Source organism: Ranitomeya variabilis, chromosome 3 (genome assembly GCF_051348905.1).
Source record: "Ranitomeya variabilis isolate aRanVar5 chromosome 3, aRanVar5.hap1, whole genome shotgun sequence".
NCBI lineage: Eukaryota > Metazoa > Chordata > Amphibia > Anura > Dendrobatidae > Ranitomeya > Ranitomeya variabilis.
Genome location: NC_135234.1, coordinates 501,204,052 through 501,219,964, shown reverse-complemented (window position 1 = coordinate 501,219,964; position 15,913 = coordinate 501,204,052). Strand labels below are relative to the sequence as shown.

At 44.6% G+C, this 15,913-nt stretch overlaps 1 protein-coding gene across 2 annotated transcripts in view; it reads left to right on the top strand.

The window, feature by feature from the left end:
• Positions 1-15,913, top strand: part of AKAP1 (A-kinase anchoring protein 1) — a 105,351-nt gene that overhangs the window by 57,966 nt on the left and 31,472 nt on the right. For both annotated transcript variants that reach the window (XM_077296835.1, XM_077296836.1), the window contains exons 2-5: positions 10,423-12,257; positions 12,757-12,890; positions 15,639-15,765; positions 15,847-15,913. The exon at positions 15,847-15,913 is cut by the window's right edge and continues 58 nt beyond it. In XM_077296835.1, the coding sequence (XP_077152950.1) occupies positions 10,448-12,257; positions 12,757-12,890; positions 15,639-15,765; positions 15,847-15,913 (2,138 nt within the window). In that variant the 5' untranslated portion in view covers positions 10,423-10,447. The remainder of the gene's footprint in view (positions 1-10,422; positions 12,258-12,756; positions 12,891-15,638; positions 15,766-15,846) is intronic.

Below are 15,913 nucleotides of genomic sequence, written 5' to 3'. Positions count from 1 at the left end.
TGGGGCTAAAGTTAGGGTTAGGGTTGGGGCTAAAGTTAGGGTTAGGGTTTGGATTACATTTACGGTTGGGAATAGGGTTGGGATTAGGGTTAGGGGTGTGTCTGGGATAGAGGTGTGGTTAGGGTTACCGTTGGGATTAGGGTTAGGGATGTGTTTGGATTAGGATTTCAGTTATAATTGGGGGATTTCCACTGTTTAGGCACATCAGGGGCTCTCCAAACGCGACATGGTGTCCGATCTCAATTCCAGCCAATTCTGCGTTGAAAAAGTAAAACAGTGCTCCCTCCTTTCCGAGCTCTCTCGTGTGCCCAAACAGTGGTTTTCCCCAACATATGGGGTATCAGCGTACTCAGGACAAATTGGACAACAACTTTTGGGGTCCAATTTCTCCTGTTACCCTTGGGAAAATACAAAACTGGGGGCTAAAATATAATTTTTGTGGGGAAAAAAAAGGATTTTTTATTTTCACGGCTCTGCTTTATAAACTGTAGTGAAACACTTGGGGGTTCAAAGCTCTCACAGCACATCTAGATGAGTTCCTTAGGGAGTTTACTTTCCAAAATGGTGTCACTTGTGGGGGGTTTCTACTGTTTAGGTACATTAGGGGCTCTGCAAACGCAGTGTGACGCCTGCAGACCATTCCATCTAAGTCTGCATTCCAAATATCGCTCCTTCCCTTCCGAGCCCTCCCATGCGCCCAAATGGTGGTCCCCCCCCCTCATATGGGGTATCAGCATACTCAGGACAAATTGGACAACAACTTTTGGGGTCCAATTTCTCCTGTTACCCTTGGGAAAATACAAAACTGGGGGCTAAAAAAATTTTGTGGGGAAAAAATGTGTTTTATTTTTACGGCTGTGCATTATAAACTTCTGTGAAGCCCTTGGTGGGTCAAAGTGCTCACCACACCTCTAGATAAGTTCCTTAGGGGGTCTACTTTCCAAAATGGTGTCACTTGTGGGGGGTTTCAATGTTTAGGCACACCAGTGGCTCTCCAAACGCAACATGGCATCCCATCTCAATTCCTGTCAATTTTGCATTGAAAAGTCAAACTGCGCTCCTTCCCTTCCGAGCTCTCCCATGTGCCCAAACAGTGGTTTACCCCCACATATGGGGTATCGGCGTACTCAGGACAAATTGTACAACAACTTTTGGGGTCCATTTTCTCCTGTTACCCTTGGTAAAATAAAACAAATTGGAGCTGAAGTAAATTTTTTGTGAAAAAAGTTAAATGTTCATTTTTATTTAAACATTCCAAAAATTCCTGTGAAACACCTGAAGGGTTAATAAACTTCTTGAATGTGGTTTTGAGCACCTTGAAGGGTGCAGTTTTTAGAATGGTTTCACACTTGGGTATTTTCTATCATATAGACCCCTCAAAATGACTTCAAATGAGATGTGGTCCCTAAAAAAAAAATGGTGTTGTAAAAATGAGAAATTGCTGGTCAACTTTTAACCCTTATAACTCCCTATCAAAAAAATTTCCGTTTTTTTCGCAAATAAACGCAGGTAATCTCAAAGAAATTTTACCACTATCATGAAGTACAATATGTCACGAGAAAACAATGTCAGAATCACTGGGATCCGTTGAAGCGTTCCAGAGTTATAACCTCATAAAGGGACAGTGGTCAGAATTGTAAAAATTGGCCCGGTCATTAACGTGCAAACCACCCTTGGGGGTGAAGGGGTTAAAAACCCAACCCGAGATCACGAAAAATGGAGATGCTACGGGTATCTGAAAAGTGCGCAGTTTTTTGTTTTTTTTCCGTAACAGTTTGGAATTTTTTTTACCACTTGGATAAAAAAGAACCTTGACATGTTTGGTGTCTATGAACTTGGAAAATCATAATGGAACGTCAGTTTTAGCATTTAGTGAACCTAGCAAAAAGGCGAAATAAACAAAGTGTGGGATTGCACTTTTTCTGCATTTTCGCCGCACTTGGAATTTTTTCCCATTTGTTAGTACACGATATGGTAAAACCAATGATGTTGTGGTGTTCAAAAGTACAACTCATCCCGCAAAAAATAAGCCCTCACATGGCCATATTGACAGAAAAATAAAAAGTATGGCTCTGGGAAGGAGGAGAGTGAAAAATTAAAACACAAAACAAAAAAAAAGTTCAGATCATTACAGGGTTAACTGAGACAGTCCTGCAATTCATTGGCAGAGCCCTGCCAGATAATGAACTCATCGATGTATGGCCATGTATCTGGGAACCTGTGTGTGCTCCATCCCAGAAGACCTCCCTCTCCCACTACCTGAGGAACAGGTTTGCATTCGACTGTGCACATCGCAGTGCTGCGTTGCTGTAAGAAAAACCTGTCATTGAAGGTAAAATGAGTCAATACGAATTGTAAGCGTTCCAAAACTAAAGTGTATAATGGCCTATACAAATTGCTCATATTGAAATAAAATTAAACTGCCTCCAAAACATGAGAATATTGAATACAGGTGTAGAGGGATTCTACGTGAACTGTGACTAACAGCATTTCAGGTTCCAAGGAAAGACCATACAGTTTCTTCAGGACGTTTCGAACATGGGATGCAAGTAATCTATACATTTGCGTACCGGGTCACATAACCCTTCAATGCCAGAGACAATTAGACTTCCCGGTGGGTTCACGGGGTCCCTATGAACCATAGGGAGTAAATAGAACAGAGGAACCAACAGGTATTTCACGAAGGCCGCTGTCACACTAGCAGTATTTGGTCAGTATTTTACATCAGTATTTATGCCAAAACCAGGAGTGGGTGATAAATGCAGAAGTGGTGCATATGTTTCTATTATACTTTTCCTCTATTTGTTCCACTCCTGGTTTTGGCTTACAAATACTGATGTAAAATACTGACCAAATACTGCTAGTGTGACGGCAGCCTACTAGCTCTTCAAATACCTTTTTTTTTTTTTTTAAAGGAATAATACCCTAGGGCTTAAGTTTTGGCAAAGTTAATTTGAGGATTGTATGATAATGTATATGTCTCTCGGTCTCAGTTGCCTGAAATCATCCTTCTTACATCTGGATGGGCCGGGTACCCATGTTCCCCCAGCTTATCAGCTGGTTTGTATACAAAGTGATGACCCTCACTTTACAATCTCCCAAAGTCTCAGCACATTATGATGGTCTCTATGGTCCCCCCAAGTACAATTTGATGCCCCACAGCCCTCAAATACTTAAGGTACCGTCACACTCAGCAACTTTGCAAAGAGAACGACAACAATCCGTGACGTTGCAGCGTCCTGGATAGCGATCTCGTTGTGTTTGACACGCAGCAGCGATCTGGATCCCGCTGTGCCATCGCTGGTCGGAGCTAGAAGTCCAGAACTTTATTTCTCTATCCCCATGATGGCACCACGGAGAGAGGGGTCCGCCCCCAGGGACAGGAAACCTACAGGTGAAAAAGGGCGTACCTCTCTCCCACATCAGTTGGTTTCCTGTCCCTGACGGGGAACCTACAGCACGTACCTGAAGATCCAGGGGCTGATCCAGTTCGGTTCCTGGCAGGGGGCGCCCTGACACGGCTGGGTTCAGCAGGTTTTTTCTCTCCCCCTCTTTTTTCTCCTTCCCTGAAGCACCACCGCTGAGGTCGGCGGACCTGGAGGGTGAGTGAGGAGGGGGGGGGGGCAGTGAAGAGGATTAAGCCTGTCTCCCAAGAAAAAAAAAAAAAGAGGGGGAAGAAGGAGGAGGTGACGGCGGTCACCATCATAGCCTCCGCATCGCTGCTTAAACAGCGCATGGGGGCAGCGGCGGCTACCTAACCATGGAGCCCCATACAAGTACCGCACGCCTGAGGCCGGACACGGGGCAGCTGAACGCCGGCGCCACCATCGCCGGAGAGAGAGCGGGCGCCGGCAGGAGAATCCTTCCCTAAAGAAAGCTGCGGCTGCAGCATTGAGGACGGCGGCAGCGGCCGCCGAAAATGAATTACTGGTAACAGCTGCGGCGGCACGTCCGACACCCCGGGAGCCAATAACCAGCATGGCGCGCGCGCCTCTCAGCAAGTTAAAGCGCAGGCACGATGGGAGCACTTCCGGTTCGGCGCAGAAACCGGAAGTGAAGCAATATGGGCGGCAAATTTAAACAGCTGAGCAGCCCGGATTCGCTGCTCAGCTACCTTCACTAAACAGTGCAGGACCATGAGCGACCAGGAGCAGCAGGATGCGCAGGAGGTGATACAGCTATCCCCTGAGCAAGCGCAAGCACAGCGGCAGCAGCACACACAGCATCAGCACAAGGGTACTTCCCCTCAGCAGCGCAGCAGCAGCGGACGCTCAGGGTCACAACGCAGCCGAGCTTCTGCGAAAACTACGCGGTCTGTGGCGAACCCAGCAGTGGATATAGTTCCCAGGCCCGAGACGGTATCTCTTGGTCACAGGAGGGTGAGTGATCTACGTGAAAGTTCGGACTTTTGATATATGGTGACTTTTCTTCTAGGGAAGGAAATGTGTAACCAAATTAAAGCACAGGATATGTGCTATATGCCCGGAAGAGTTACCTTCCTCATGGGAGAAGAAGCTATGCAGTAATTGCATAGAGAAGACAATTCAGGAAGAGTCTCCGACATTTGCCTCAGACCTAAAAACATTAATAAGAAGTCAGGTGGAGAGTGCCCTCAAAGGCATTAAAACATCAAAGAAAAAACGTAAAACAAGTCCATAGATCCCCTGAACCTAGTACGGAGGAGTCGGAAAGTGAAATATCAGACTCTGGTGATTCATCAGCCTCCGACACCTCGTCACTATCCTCTGAAGGGGGACACAGTTGCTTCCCTATCGAAGAAACTGACGCCTTGGTAAAGGCCGTCAGGAAAACAATGGGCCTGGTAGATGAACGTCCTAAAAAAAGGGCGCAGGATATAATGTTCAGCGGGTTGGAGCAAAAGAAAAGAAGAGCGTTCCCAATAAATGAGAGAATTCACTCTCTAATTAAGAGAGAGTGGAAAAAAACGGACAAAAAAGTTCTCTTGACTCCCAAAAGAAAATACCCTTTTGACGACCCGGCCTGCTTATCCTGGAGTAAAGCACCAAAATTAGACGTGGCCATAGCAAAGGCCTCCAAAAAATTCGCCCTGCCTTTCGAGGACATGGGTACCTTAAAAGACCCAATGGACAAGAAAGCTGAGATTTTCTTGAAAAATTCCTGGGAAGCGGCAGGGGGAGGACTGAAACCAGCCATTGTGGCCACCTGCACGGCCCGTGCCCTGATGGTATGGCTCGAACACCTGGATTCTCAAAGGGGAAAGTGGCAAGAGAGACAATCCAAAAATCGGTGTCTGTGATGAAAGGTGCAGCAGCCTTTTTGGCTGACGCATCGGTGGATTCAGCCAGATTAGCAGCCAGGTCAGCCTCCTTCTCGAACGCCGCAAGACGTGCCCTGTGGCTAAAGTGTTGGCCAGGGGATCTGCAGACAAAAACGAAACTTTGCTCAATACCTTGCGAGGGCGAATTTCTGTTTGGATCCACATTAGATGACATCCTCGACAAAGCCGGGGATAAAAAGCAGTCCTTTCCCGGGTTCCCCAACCAGTCTTACAGGCGTCCCTTTCGGAACAGAAAGTTCATGCGGAGGAGACCCCCAAAAGGGAATAAGGAGGCATGGGAAGACAAAAGGAATAAAAACAGAGGATTCTTGTTTAACAAAACTCCCCCCGATAACAAGAAAACACAATGAAGGTGTTCCCCAGGTCGGAGGGAGACTAGCCAGTTTTCTTCCAGCCTGGGGAAAAAATTTCAAACAGTCCCTGGATATTAGGGATAATACGAGAAGGTCTCAAACTAAAATTCCACAGGTCACCGAGCAATTCCTTCATGGTGACACCACAGAGACAAGCGCACAAACAGTCCGCTCTCCAGGGAGAAATTTTGAACTTGATTCAGAAGGGAGTCTTACAGGAAGTTCCATATCAGGAAAGAGGCATGGGCTTCTACTCGCCCCTCTTCCTTCGGAGGAAACCAGACGGATCATACAGGACGATCATAAATCTCAAAAGATTAAACAGTTTCCTCGAGATTCCACATTTCAAAATGGAGACAATAAAATCTTGCGTGAAAATACTCTTTCCCTTGTGTTTCATGACTGTTCTAGACTTACGAGATGCATACTACCATGTGCCTATTCACAGGGATTATCAGAAATATCTCAGACTTGCAGTGAATATCCAGGGGGAAGTAAAACACTACCAATTCCGGGCTCTCCCCTTCGGGTTAGCTATCGCACCTCGGGTATTCACGAAGATAATGTCAGAAGTGATGGCCCACATACGGGAACAGAATGTTCTAATAGTTCCCTATTTGGACGACCTCCTGGTGGTAGGGACCTCATTCCAACATTGCAAGCAACAGTTGGATCTGGTCATGACTTCACTGTCGAGTCTAGGTTGGCTGTTGAACATGCCCAAATCCAGGGTAGTGCCCTCCCAAGTACAGGAGTACTTAGGGATCGTACTGGACTCGACCGCGCAGACGTGCTACCTTCCTCAGGGGAAGATTCAAAAAATGACACAGGCTGTGTCACAGTTGACAATGTCTCCAGTCACCACTCTCAGAAAGGCAATGTCCCTGCTGGGCTCCATGACAGCTTGCATCCCGGCCGTGCAGTGGGCACAGTGTCATACCCGGGACCTTCAATGGGAGACTTTAGATTCAAGCCTATCTCTGCGCGGAAATTTAGACAGGCAGTTAAACATTTCATCAAGCACGATACACTCCCTAGGGTGGTGGGCAGACCCGGTCAGTTTAACCAAAGGGGTTCCCTGGGCACTACCAACGGAGAAAATCCTGACGACAGATGCAAGCCCCTGGGGGTGGGGCGCACACATAGACGATCAAGTAGCACAAGGGAATTGGAGCGAAAGCCAAGAGCTAGTCTCTTCAAACATGAAAGAACTGTTAGCGGTAAAGTTGGCCCTAATGCACTTTCTAAATCTCCTTCACTCCCACCACGTAAAAGTCTTCTCAGACAACCAGGTAGTGGTAGCGTATCTAAACCGTCAAGGAGGCACCAGGTCTCGAACCCTGATGGAGGTGACCCAATCCATCTTCCACTTAGCAGAACACAACCTGAAATCCTTAACAGCTCTCTACATAAAAGGTTCAGAAAACCAAACGGCAGACTTCTTGAGCAGGACGCGCTTGAAACAGGGGGAGTGGGAGCTAAAACAAACGGTGTTCAACCAGATCGTAAAACGTTGGGGACAGCCAGAAATAGATTTATTTGCGAGCAGTCAAAACCAGAAGGTAAAAACATTCTGCTCAATCGATCCCCGGGGGGGCCCAGTAGCTCTGGATGCTCTTACAATTCCCTGGAACTATCGCCTCGCCTACGCGTTCCCTCCGATATCCCTTATCCCCTTAGTACTGAGGAAAATTCGGGAGGAGGGAGCAACAGTGATAGTAATAGCTCCATTCTGGCCCCGCAGAATATGGTTTTCTTGGCTAAGAAAAATGTCCATAGCAAGCCCTTGGGTTCTACCAGACACTCCGAGTCTTTTATCCCAGGGCCCAGTGTTTCACCCCAGTGTAAAGAGCCTACACATGACAGCTTGGCTTTTGAAAGGAAGTTACTGAATTACTGAGTGATAAAGGTTTCTCACCCAACCTAGTTTCTACTTTATTACAGAGTAGAAAACTCGTAACCACTAAAATATATGGAAAAGTGTGGAAAAAGTTCATGTCAGTATCGGGCACAGATCCATCTAGGGAAATCCCAATAGGGAAGATTCTTGAGTTCCTGCAGAAGGGGCTGGAAAAGGGCCTAGCTACAAGTACTCTAAAGGTTCAGGTAGCAGCCTTGGGAGCTTTGTATAATCATGATCTAGCCAAAAACCGCTGGATCATGAGATTCATTAAAGCCTCGGGTAGGTCCAGGCCTATCCCTCTTCATAATGCTCCCCCATGGGATCTAAACCTTGTTTTAAACGCTCTGACCAAACCTCCCTTTGAGCCCCTGGCGGATGTCCCTTTAAAGATCTTATCTCTAAAAACCGCACTCCTAGTGGCCCTAACCTCGGCCCGCCGCGTCAGCGATATACAAGCATTATCTGCATGTCCACCCTTTACTCAAATCCTCGACGATAGTCATCCTTAAAACTGACCCGGCTTACCTCCCTAAAATCGCGTCACAATTCCATAGGACACAAGAGATCTCTCTGCCCTCATTTTGTCCCAACCCCAAAAATGAGGGGGGAAAAAACACTGCATACCCTAGATGTAAAAAGATGCCTAGCCCAATGTCTTTCAGCCACTAGGGAGTGCAGGAAGGATAGGGCTTTGTTTGTCTGCTTCCAGGGTCCGTGGAAGGGACAAAAAGCATCGAAAGCCATGTTGGCGAGATGGATAAGAGATTCCATCGCCCTATCCTACTCATCTAGCGGGACGGCCATCCCGGAGAATATAAAGGCTCATTCAACCAGAGCAGTGGCGTCATCCTGGGCGGAGAGAGCTGGCGCTTCAATACAACAGATATGTAGAGCGGCCACTTGGTCTTCCCAGTCTACATTTTTCAAACATTACCGTTTAGACTTGACCTTCTCTGATCTCACCTTTGGGCGAAGGGTTCTAGAGGCAGTGGTCCCTCCCTAAGAGTTACAATCTATGCAAATCTCTCCGTGGTGCCATCATGGGGATAGAGAAAATTGTAGTTACTTACCGATAACGGTATTTCTCTGATCCCATGATGGCACCTGTATATTCCCTCCCTTTTCACACACAGGTGTGCACATTATAATGTATTAATAATTAGCTTTAGTCACGGTGCCTCTGTTAAGTTAATTTAATTAAGTTTAATTTGTAAAACGTTGAGTTGCAGCTGAAGGCTCTGTAAACCAACTGATGTGGGAGAGAGGTACGCCCTTTTTCACCTGTAGGTTTCCTGTCCCTGGGGGCGGACCCCTCTCTCCGTGGTGCCATCATGGGATCAGAGAAATACAGTTATCGGTAAGTAACTACAATTTTCGTCGCCAGGTCGGCGTGTATCGTCATGTTTGACATCAAAAGCAACAACGCCAGCAACGAGCATAGGGGGCGTCGCAGCGTCTCCTTCTAGCCAGTCGGTACACTCCGGCTGTTTGACATGGAGCTAACAACCAGCAAGAACAAGAAGTGAGTCGCCGTTACGTCACTGGATCGCTCCTGCATCGTTCTGGAGTTGCTGTGTTTGACGTCTCTACAGCGACCTAAACAGCGACGCTCCAGAGATCTAGTTTGGGTCAGCTCGTTGTCTATATCGCCACAGCGTCGCTGAGTGTGACGGTACCTTTACTCCCATAGTATTTTCTCCAGCAGCCCACAAAATACTTAGTGACCTTCAAAGTGTTTCCACCAGGATAATTGCCCTGAAACAAGATGGTTCCCCCCTCACTGCCACCAACACAGAATTGTAACACTCCCAAAAGTATGTTCCACCTGCAGCCACAACACATTATCTCAGTCACCCCCATACGATCAACCCCATTCAATATGATGGTCCACCCCATACAAGACCCCCACAGTACGACCCCCCAAATATTATTCCCTTTCAGCCCACAACACTTTGTTCCCCACAGTCCCCAAATACCTAATGATGGCTCTTCAAATTCTCTCTGTAAGGGCCAAAAAACAATGTCTCCCTTCTCTCGGCCTTTACTCTACACACTGAGGCTCCATCGTGCCTGCACCAAAAGCTTATTGTGGGAACGTGGCCTTTCATTCACTGGTATACGCTTTCTGAAGGTGTAGATATTGTATAAATCAAGACACTCGTGGGATGTGAGGAGGGTGGTCAGATGTGGCCCTTGGTCTGTAGTTTGCACAGGTCTGCTCTATACTAAAACATAAGAATGGTTTTACCATTGTTCAAAGTGTGACAATTGCAGAAGCAGATTTATAGTATGTAATTTTTTTGCACCTTTTAGTTTTCAATATTTTGGAAAGACAATCCGTTCTGTTAATTAAAACTTGGTGAACTTTTATACTTCCAGTTCACCTGGGAGTGGGTCAATGTATTCAGTCATTCTAAAAAATGCATAATTCAGATCCTAATGTGCTGCATTTTCCAGTACGCGAGCAGGTTCGCCATTTACCCTTGGAATGGGAATCACAGTAGGCTTCTTTTAACAAAAGGAAGCTACCATAAATGGATTTTGTCCTGAAGCAATGGGCAGATTGGGTTTTAATTGTTTTTTTTTTTTGTTTGTATTTTTTCTCATTGTAAATGTGCATGTAGGTCTTTGTTTTTAATGGAAGTGTGTGAATAGATAAGATTTATATATTTTTTTTCAATATTTTATCAATAGATGAGATTTTGCTAACATTTGTATGTGGTGTTTAAATACACTAGCAATAAGAAATTGTGGGTGTAACTTTTTTTTAATTTTATTTTATGCCCCCACTGTATCAGCAGGCGGCAGTCTCAGTAGTTAATTTTCCTTTTTTTTTTCTTTTACAGAGTCTATACAGGAGCCTTGTTTAAAATGGCGCTGCGCTTCCGTGTGATTCTGCCCTACACCATTCCTGGAGTGCTGGCACTTCTTGGCTGGTGGTGGTTCTTTTCAAGGAAGAAAGATGACAACCATAGAAAACAGCAGCTTACTGCTCCCATGGACGTTCAAGCAGACACTACACTGACAGAGCTTGGCCCCACAGTAGAAATGCAAAGCTGCTCAAGGGTGCAGCTTCTGCAGTTGGACAGAGAGGCAAATGCTCCACAGGATGCATGCTTTGTGCCTCCAGTAGCGGAGGTTGCCACTTTGATTAATATGCTGTCGGACACCAAAGCAAAGGATGTTGTATGTGGTGATTCTGACATCCAAATTACTGCTTTTGACTCCTTACAACAGCCTTCTGTCGAATGTGATATTGAGCTGTGTTTAGTGGATGCAGATAAAGTGTGCACCACCTCTACAGATTATCTCCAAAGTAATTCCTCCGAAGTTATCCATAGTATCCAGTCAGAACGACTGCACATGGTGCCTTGTATAGAGGATGAACAGCCTTGTATTGATGAAATAGAAACCGTGGTGAAAATGTCTGTTCTAGTACAGTGTCCTCAGTCAGGTAATAATGAGACAGGAGTGTCTATGCAAGACACTGGGGGCAGTAGTACTCAGTTTACAAAATGTTATAGTAAGTCTGCGTTGGGGGCAGAGTCTACATCACTGATGCAAGATCAGTTGTCTCCTTCCTTTGCGCTAAAGGGTTCAGAACTTTTGCTTGAACCTGTAATCTCCAAAACTGCAGAATCTGTATCAGCCGATCAGCTATCAAATATCAAATCTGCATGCACTGAAGTGATGAGAGAGGGAAATTGTGCAGATATATTGGATGCCTTCTCTCAGTGCTTGGAAAAAAACGAACAGTTTGATGGGAATGCAAAAACCTTTTTTGGAAACTATGAGGCCACAATAGTTGAGCAGCTGGCCATAAACATCATATCCAAAGTGATTGTGGCAGCTAAACAGGAAATTTTGGCAGGCACACCAGGTGAGGTGTCAGATGGTAGCTGTCAAGTACTTGATGAGACAAATGGAGAAATGCTACCAAAAGATGCTCAATGTCAGCAGATTGCACTGCAGAGAAATTTTGCTGACTACAGTGAAAGTTGTGCAGAAATGGATTCTACCTGTAAATCTGCACGAACAGAACAGTCTCAAGTGGAAAGCATCAGAAGCACTGCAGTAGATGAGGAAGAGGACTCCATTCAGGAATCCACAAAAATAAAACTGTCCCAAGAGGAAAACACTAGGATCACTGAACGTGTTGATCAGGAAATCGACTCTGTCTGTGACATGGACTCTACTTGTGAATCTACACAGACAGAAGAATCCTTGGTGGAAAACCTCTCAAGCATTTCAGTTGTGAATAAGGATTTGTTTCCTGAAAAAACATATGAAGAACCGTTGGTTTCAAATATGTCCACACAAGAGACCTATGCGATACCAAATGTAAGTGTAGTTCATAGGAATGCAGAATTCCAAGATGAGTGTCACGCAACTATGGAGGATTCCAGTGTTAGCGTATGTACATCAGAAGATGGTATCAGCATAGAGGAACAGTTGCAAAGCACTGCACTGTCAAGTGTTTGCGTTGGCTCCTATGACTCATTAAGTTCATCAAGCATTGAGGTATCGCAGGAAACTTTCAATTTGGCCAGTGAAAAAATGAAAAAGCTAAGAACGGTGGAGAACAGTGTACCATATAGTAATGGGGATGTGAAGGCAAGTTCTCTTGATTTGAAAAATGAAGGCCTGTGGACTGGCGATACAGAAGTTGATCACTCGGGAGGTAAGAGGTTTAAGTTTTACCGTGTTAGCTTTTGGATTAGAAAAAAGTAATTTTGAGAACATTAGTTTGCAAACCTATGTCGGGCTTGGCTTTTTAGGATTAGCATTTATTCTCTATTGGCTCTAGTGCTCATACGATTAGTAATATATTCGAGGAGGTTACTGTAATGGAATTCTACAATGTGACGCTCCATGACCCTTTACTCCCAATAATAATTTGCGGTCTACTGTCCTATAATTGTGTGTTTAAAACAAACAACAACAAAAAATAATTACCGTAAACAAGAATCTTTTTTTGTACTAAAAATTTAAGTATTTCAATATATTGTATAATCTATCTTGCAGAATTCTGGGCTTATTACTGCAAGTAATCCAGTATTAACTAGTCACATTCATGGCATGATCACAGTTGTTGGAGGAGTAGACCAGTGTCATACAGTCACTCGCAATGATGTACTGTGTGTAGATAAGAACGTTTAAGAGCTGACTGAATTTTTCAGGTTCAGATGTGAATAGCATGGACTCTGTGGACAGCGGTTGTGCTCTGGGAAAGTCTGAACAAGTCCAGAATGTAAAGCAGAAAGTAGATGTAAAAAAGGCTGAGCTTGTCATTTGGGAGGTTGAAGTGCCAAAAGTAAGTGGTTTGCCTGTAAACTTTCAAGGAGTGCATTGTATACAACCATGTGTTGGCCTGTCATGCTTGTATAATTTAAGTCTTGTGTATACATATTTCAAGTATGAATAATAGTCAACCAATTTTGTTAAATTTATAACACCTTTCCTTGTAGCCAGTGTCCTTCAATTACAGGTGCTTCTCACAAAATAAGATTATCATCAAAAAGTTAATTTATTTCAGTTCTTCAATACAAAAAGTGAAACTCATATATACAGTCATTACACTGTAGAGTGATCTATTTCAAGTCTTTATTTCTGTTAATGTTCATGATTATTACAGCCAATGAAAACCCAAAAGTCATTATCTCAATAAATTAGAATACTTTATAACACCAGCTTGAAAAATGATTTTAAAATCCGAAATGTTGGCCTATTGAAATGTATGTTCAATAAATGTACTCAATACTTGGTCGGGACTCCTTTTGCATCAATTACTGCATCAGTGGTGCGTGTCATAAAGGCAATCCGCCTGTGGCACTGCTGAGGTGTTATGGAAGCCCAGGTTGCTTTGATAGCAGCCTTTAGCTCGTCTGCATTGTTGGGTCTGATGTCTCTCATCTTCCTCTTGATAATTCCCCATAAGTTCTTTATGGGTTAAGGTCAGTCGAGCTTGCTGGCCAATCAAGCACAGTGATGCTTTTGTTTTTAAACAAGGTATTGGCACTTTTGGTAGTGTGGACAGGTGCCAAGTCCTACTGGAGAATGACATTTCTAGCTCCAAAAAGCTTGTCGGGAGAGAGAATCATGAAGTGCTCTAAAATTTCCTGGTAGATGGCTGCGCTGACTTTGGTCTTGATAAAACACAGTGGACCTACACAGCAGAAGACATGGCTCCCCAAACTATCACTGGCTGTGGAAGCTTCACACTAGACCTCAAGCAGCTTGGATTGTATGCCTCTCCACTCTTGCTCCAGACTCTGGGACATTGATCTCCAAATGAAATGCAAAATTTACTTTCATCTGGAAACACCTTGGACCACTGAACAACAGTCCAGGTCTTTTTCTCCTTGGCCCAGGTAAGGCTACTTTCACACTAGCGTTAACTGCATTCCGTCACAATGCGTCGTTTTGCCGAAAAAACGCATCCTGCAAAAGTGTTTGCAGGATGCGTTTTTTCACCATTGATTTACATTAAGCGACGCATTGTGACGGATTGCCACACGTCGCACCCGTCGTGCGACGGATGCGTCGTGCAGTGGCGGACCGTCGGGAGCAAAAAACGCTACATGTAACGTTTTTTGCTCACGACAATCCGCCCCCACCTCCCCGCACTTCCCAGCACCTCACAATGGGGCAGCGGATGCGCTGGAAAAATGCATCCGCTGCCCCCGTTGTGCAGCGGAGACAACGCTAGCGTCGGGAACGTCGGCCCGACGCACAGCGACGGACCGAGCCCGACGCTAGTGTGAAAGTAGCCTAAGACGCTTCTGGAATTGTCTTTTGGTCATGAGTGGCTTGATACAAAGAATACAACACTTGTAGCCATGTCCTGGATACATCAGTGTGTGCTGGCTCTTGAAGCAATGACTCCAGCAGTCCTCTCTGTGAAATTCCCCCAAATTTTTGAATGGCGTTTTTCTTAACAATCCTTTCAAGGCTGCGGTTATCCCAGTTGCTTGTGCACCTTTTTCTACCATACTTTTTTCCTTCCACTCAACTTTTCATTAATATGCTTGGATACAGCACTCTGAACAGCCAGCTTCTTTATTAATGACCTTTTGTGGTTTACCCTCCTTGTGGAGTGTCAATGACTGTCTTCTGGATATCTATCAAGTCAGCAGTTTTCCCCATGATTGTGGAGCTGAGGAAGCTTTTGCAGGTGTTTTTTAATTATTCTAATTTACAGAGATAATGACGTTTGGGTTTTCATTGGCTGTAAGCCATAATCGTCAACATTAACAGAAATAAACACTTGAAATAGATCACTGTTTGTAATGACTCTATATAATGAGTTTCACCTTGTGTATTGAAGAACTGAAATTAACTTTTTGATATTCTAATTTTGTGAGAAGCACGTGTATACAAGTTAAGGCCAGCTTAGCCCCTTAACGACTGACGTACATGTACATCAAAAGTTGTGTTCCTGACTTTGTGAGGAGGCATGAGAGCCCGCATTTTTCCCTGCACATCACTGATTTAATTAGCCATCATGTGCTCTATTAGTCGCGGGTGAAGTTCCAGCTAAATCCCACTGTCAATCTCTGTCAATTGATGGCAGCTTTTAACACATGCCAGCAGGGGGGCACGTCGTTCCATGCTGCCATCGGTGCCCCCATGACAAGATCGCAGGCTGCTGATGTGTTGTTGTGACAAGCCGGGGATCTGCTGATGACCCCCTTCATGCCTGTCATTACAATCCTCCTATGAAAGTCAGCCTGTGGCTGGCGTTAATAGATTGAGATTTTCTGTATACATGGCACAAGCTATCGATGTTCTTTTTCAATAAACTATACCTTTTTTATTTAGTAGCATTGACTCTGGCTTCTCTTTTGCATGTGCATATAGTGAACATGGTAAAAAAAAAAACAAACCTCCAAACAATTGTGGAATTGCAGCCTTATTGCAATTTTAACACACTTGGCCCAGACACTTTTTTTTAATACCCACCATAAGTAGTCATGTGAGTCATTTTTATGGTTAATACTTGGGAACGTCTTGTATTTAATGGATTTTGATCTTTTTTTCCCCCCCTACTTTCTGGTTAAAGCATTTAGTTGGCCGCCTAATTGGCAAACAAGGCAGATATGTAAGCTACTTGAAAGAGTCATCTGGTGCCAAGATTTACATTTCTACACTGCCTTACACACAAGACTTTCAGATTTGCCACATAGAGGGTAAGCGTATATATTTATAGATATTCTTCGTATTCTTATAAAGTGCTGTCTTTTTAATGTTTTTTTTTTTCCTTCTTACAGGGTCTCAGCAGCAGGTTGACAGAGCGTTGAGTCTAATAGGAAAGAAGTTTAAAGAACTTAACCTGAC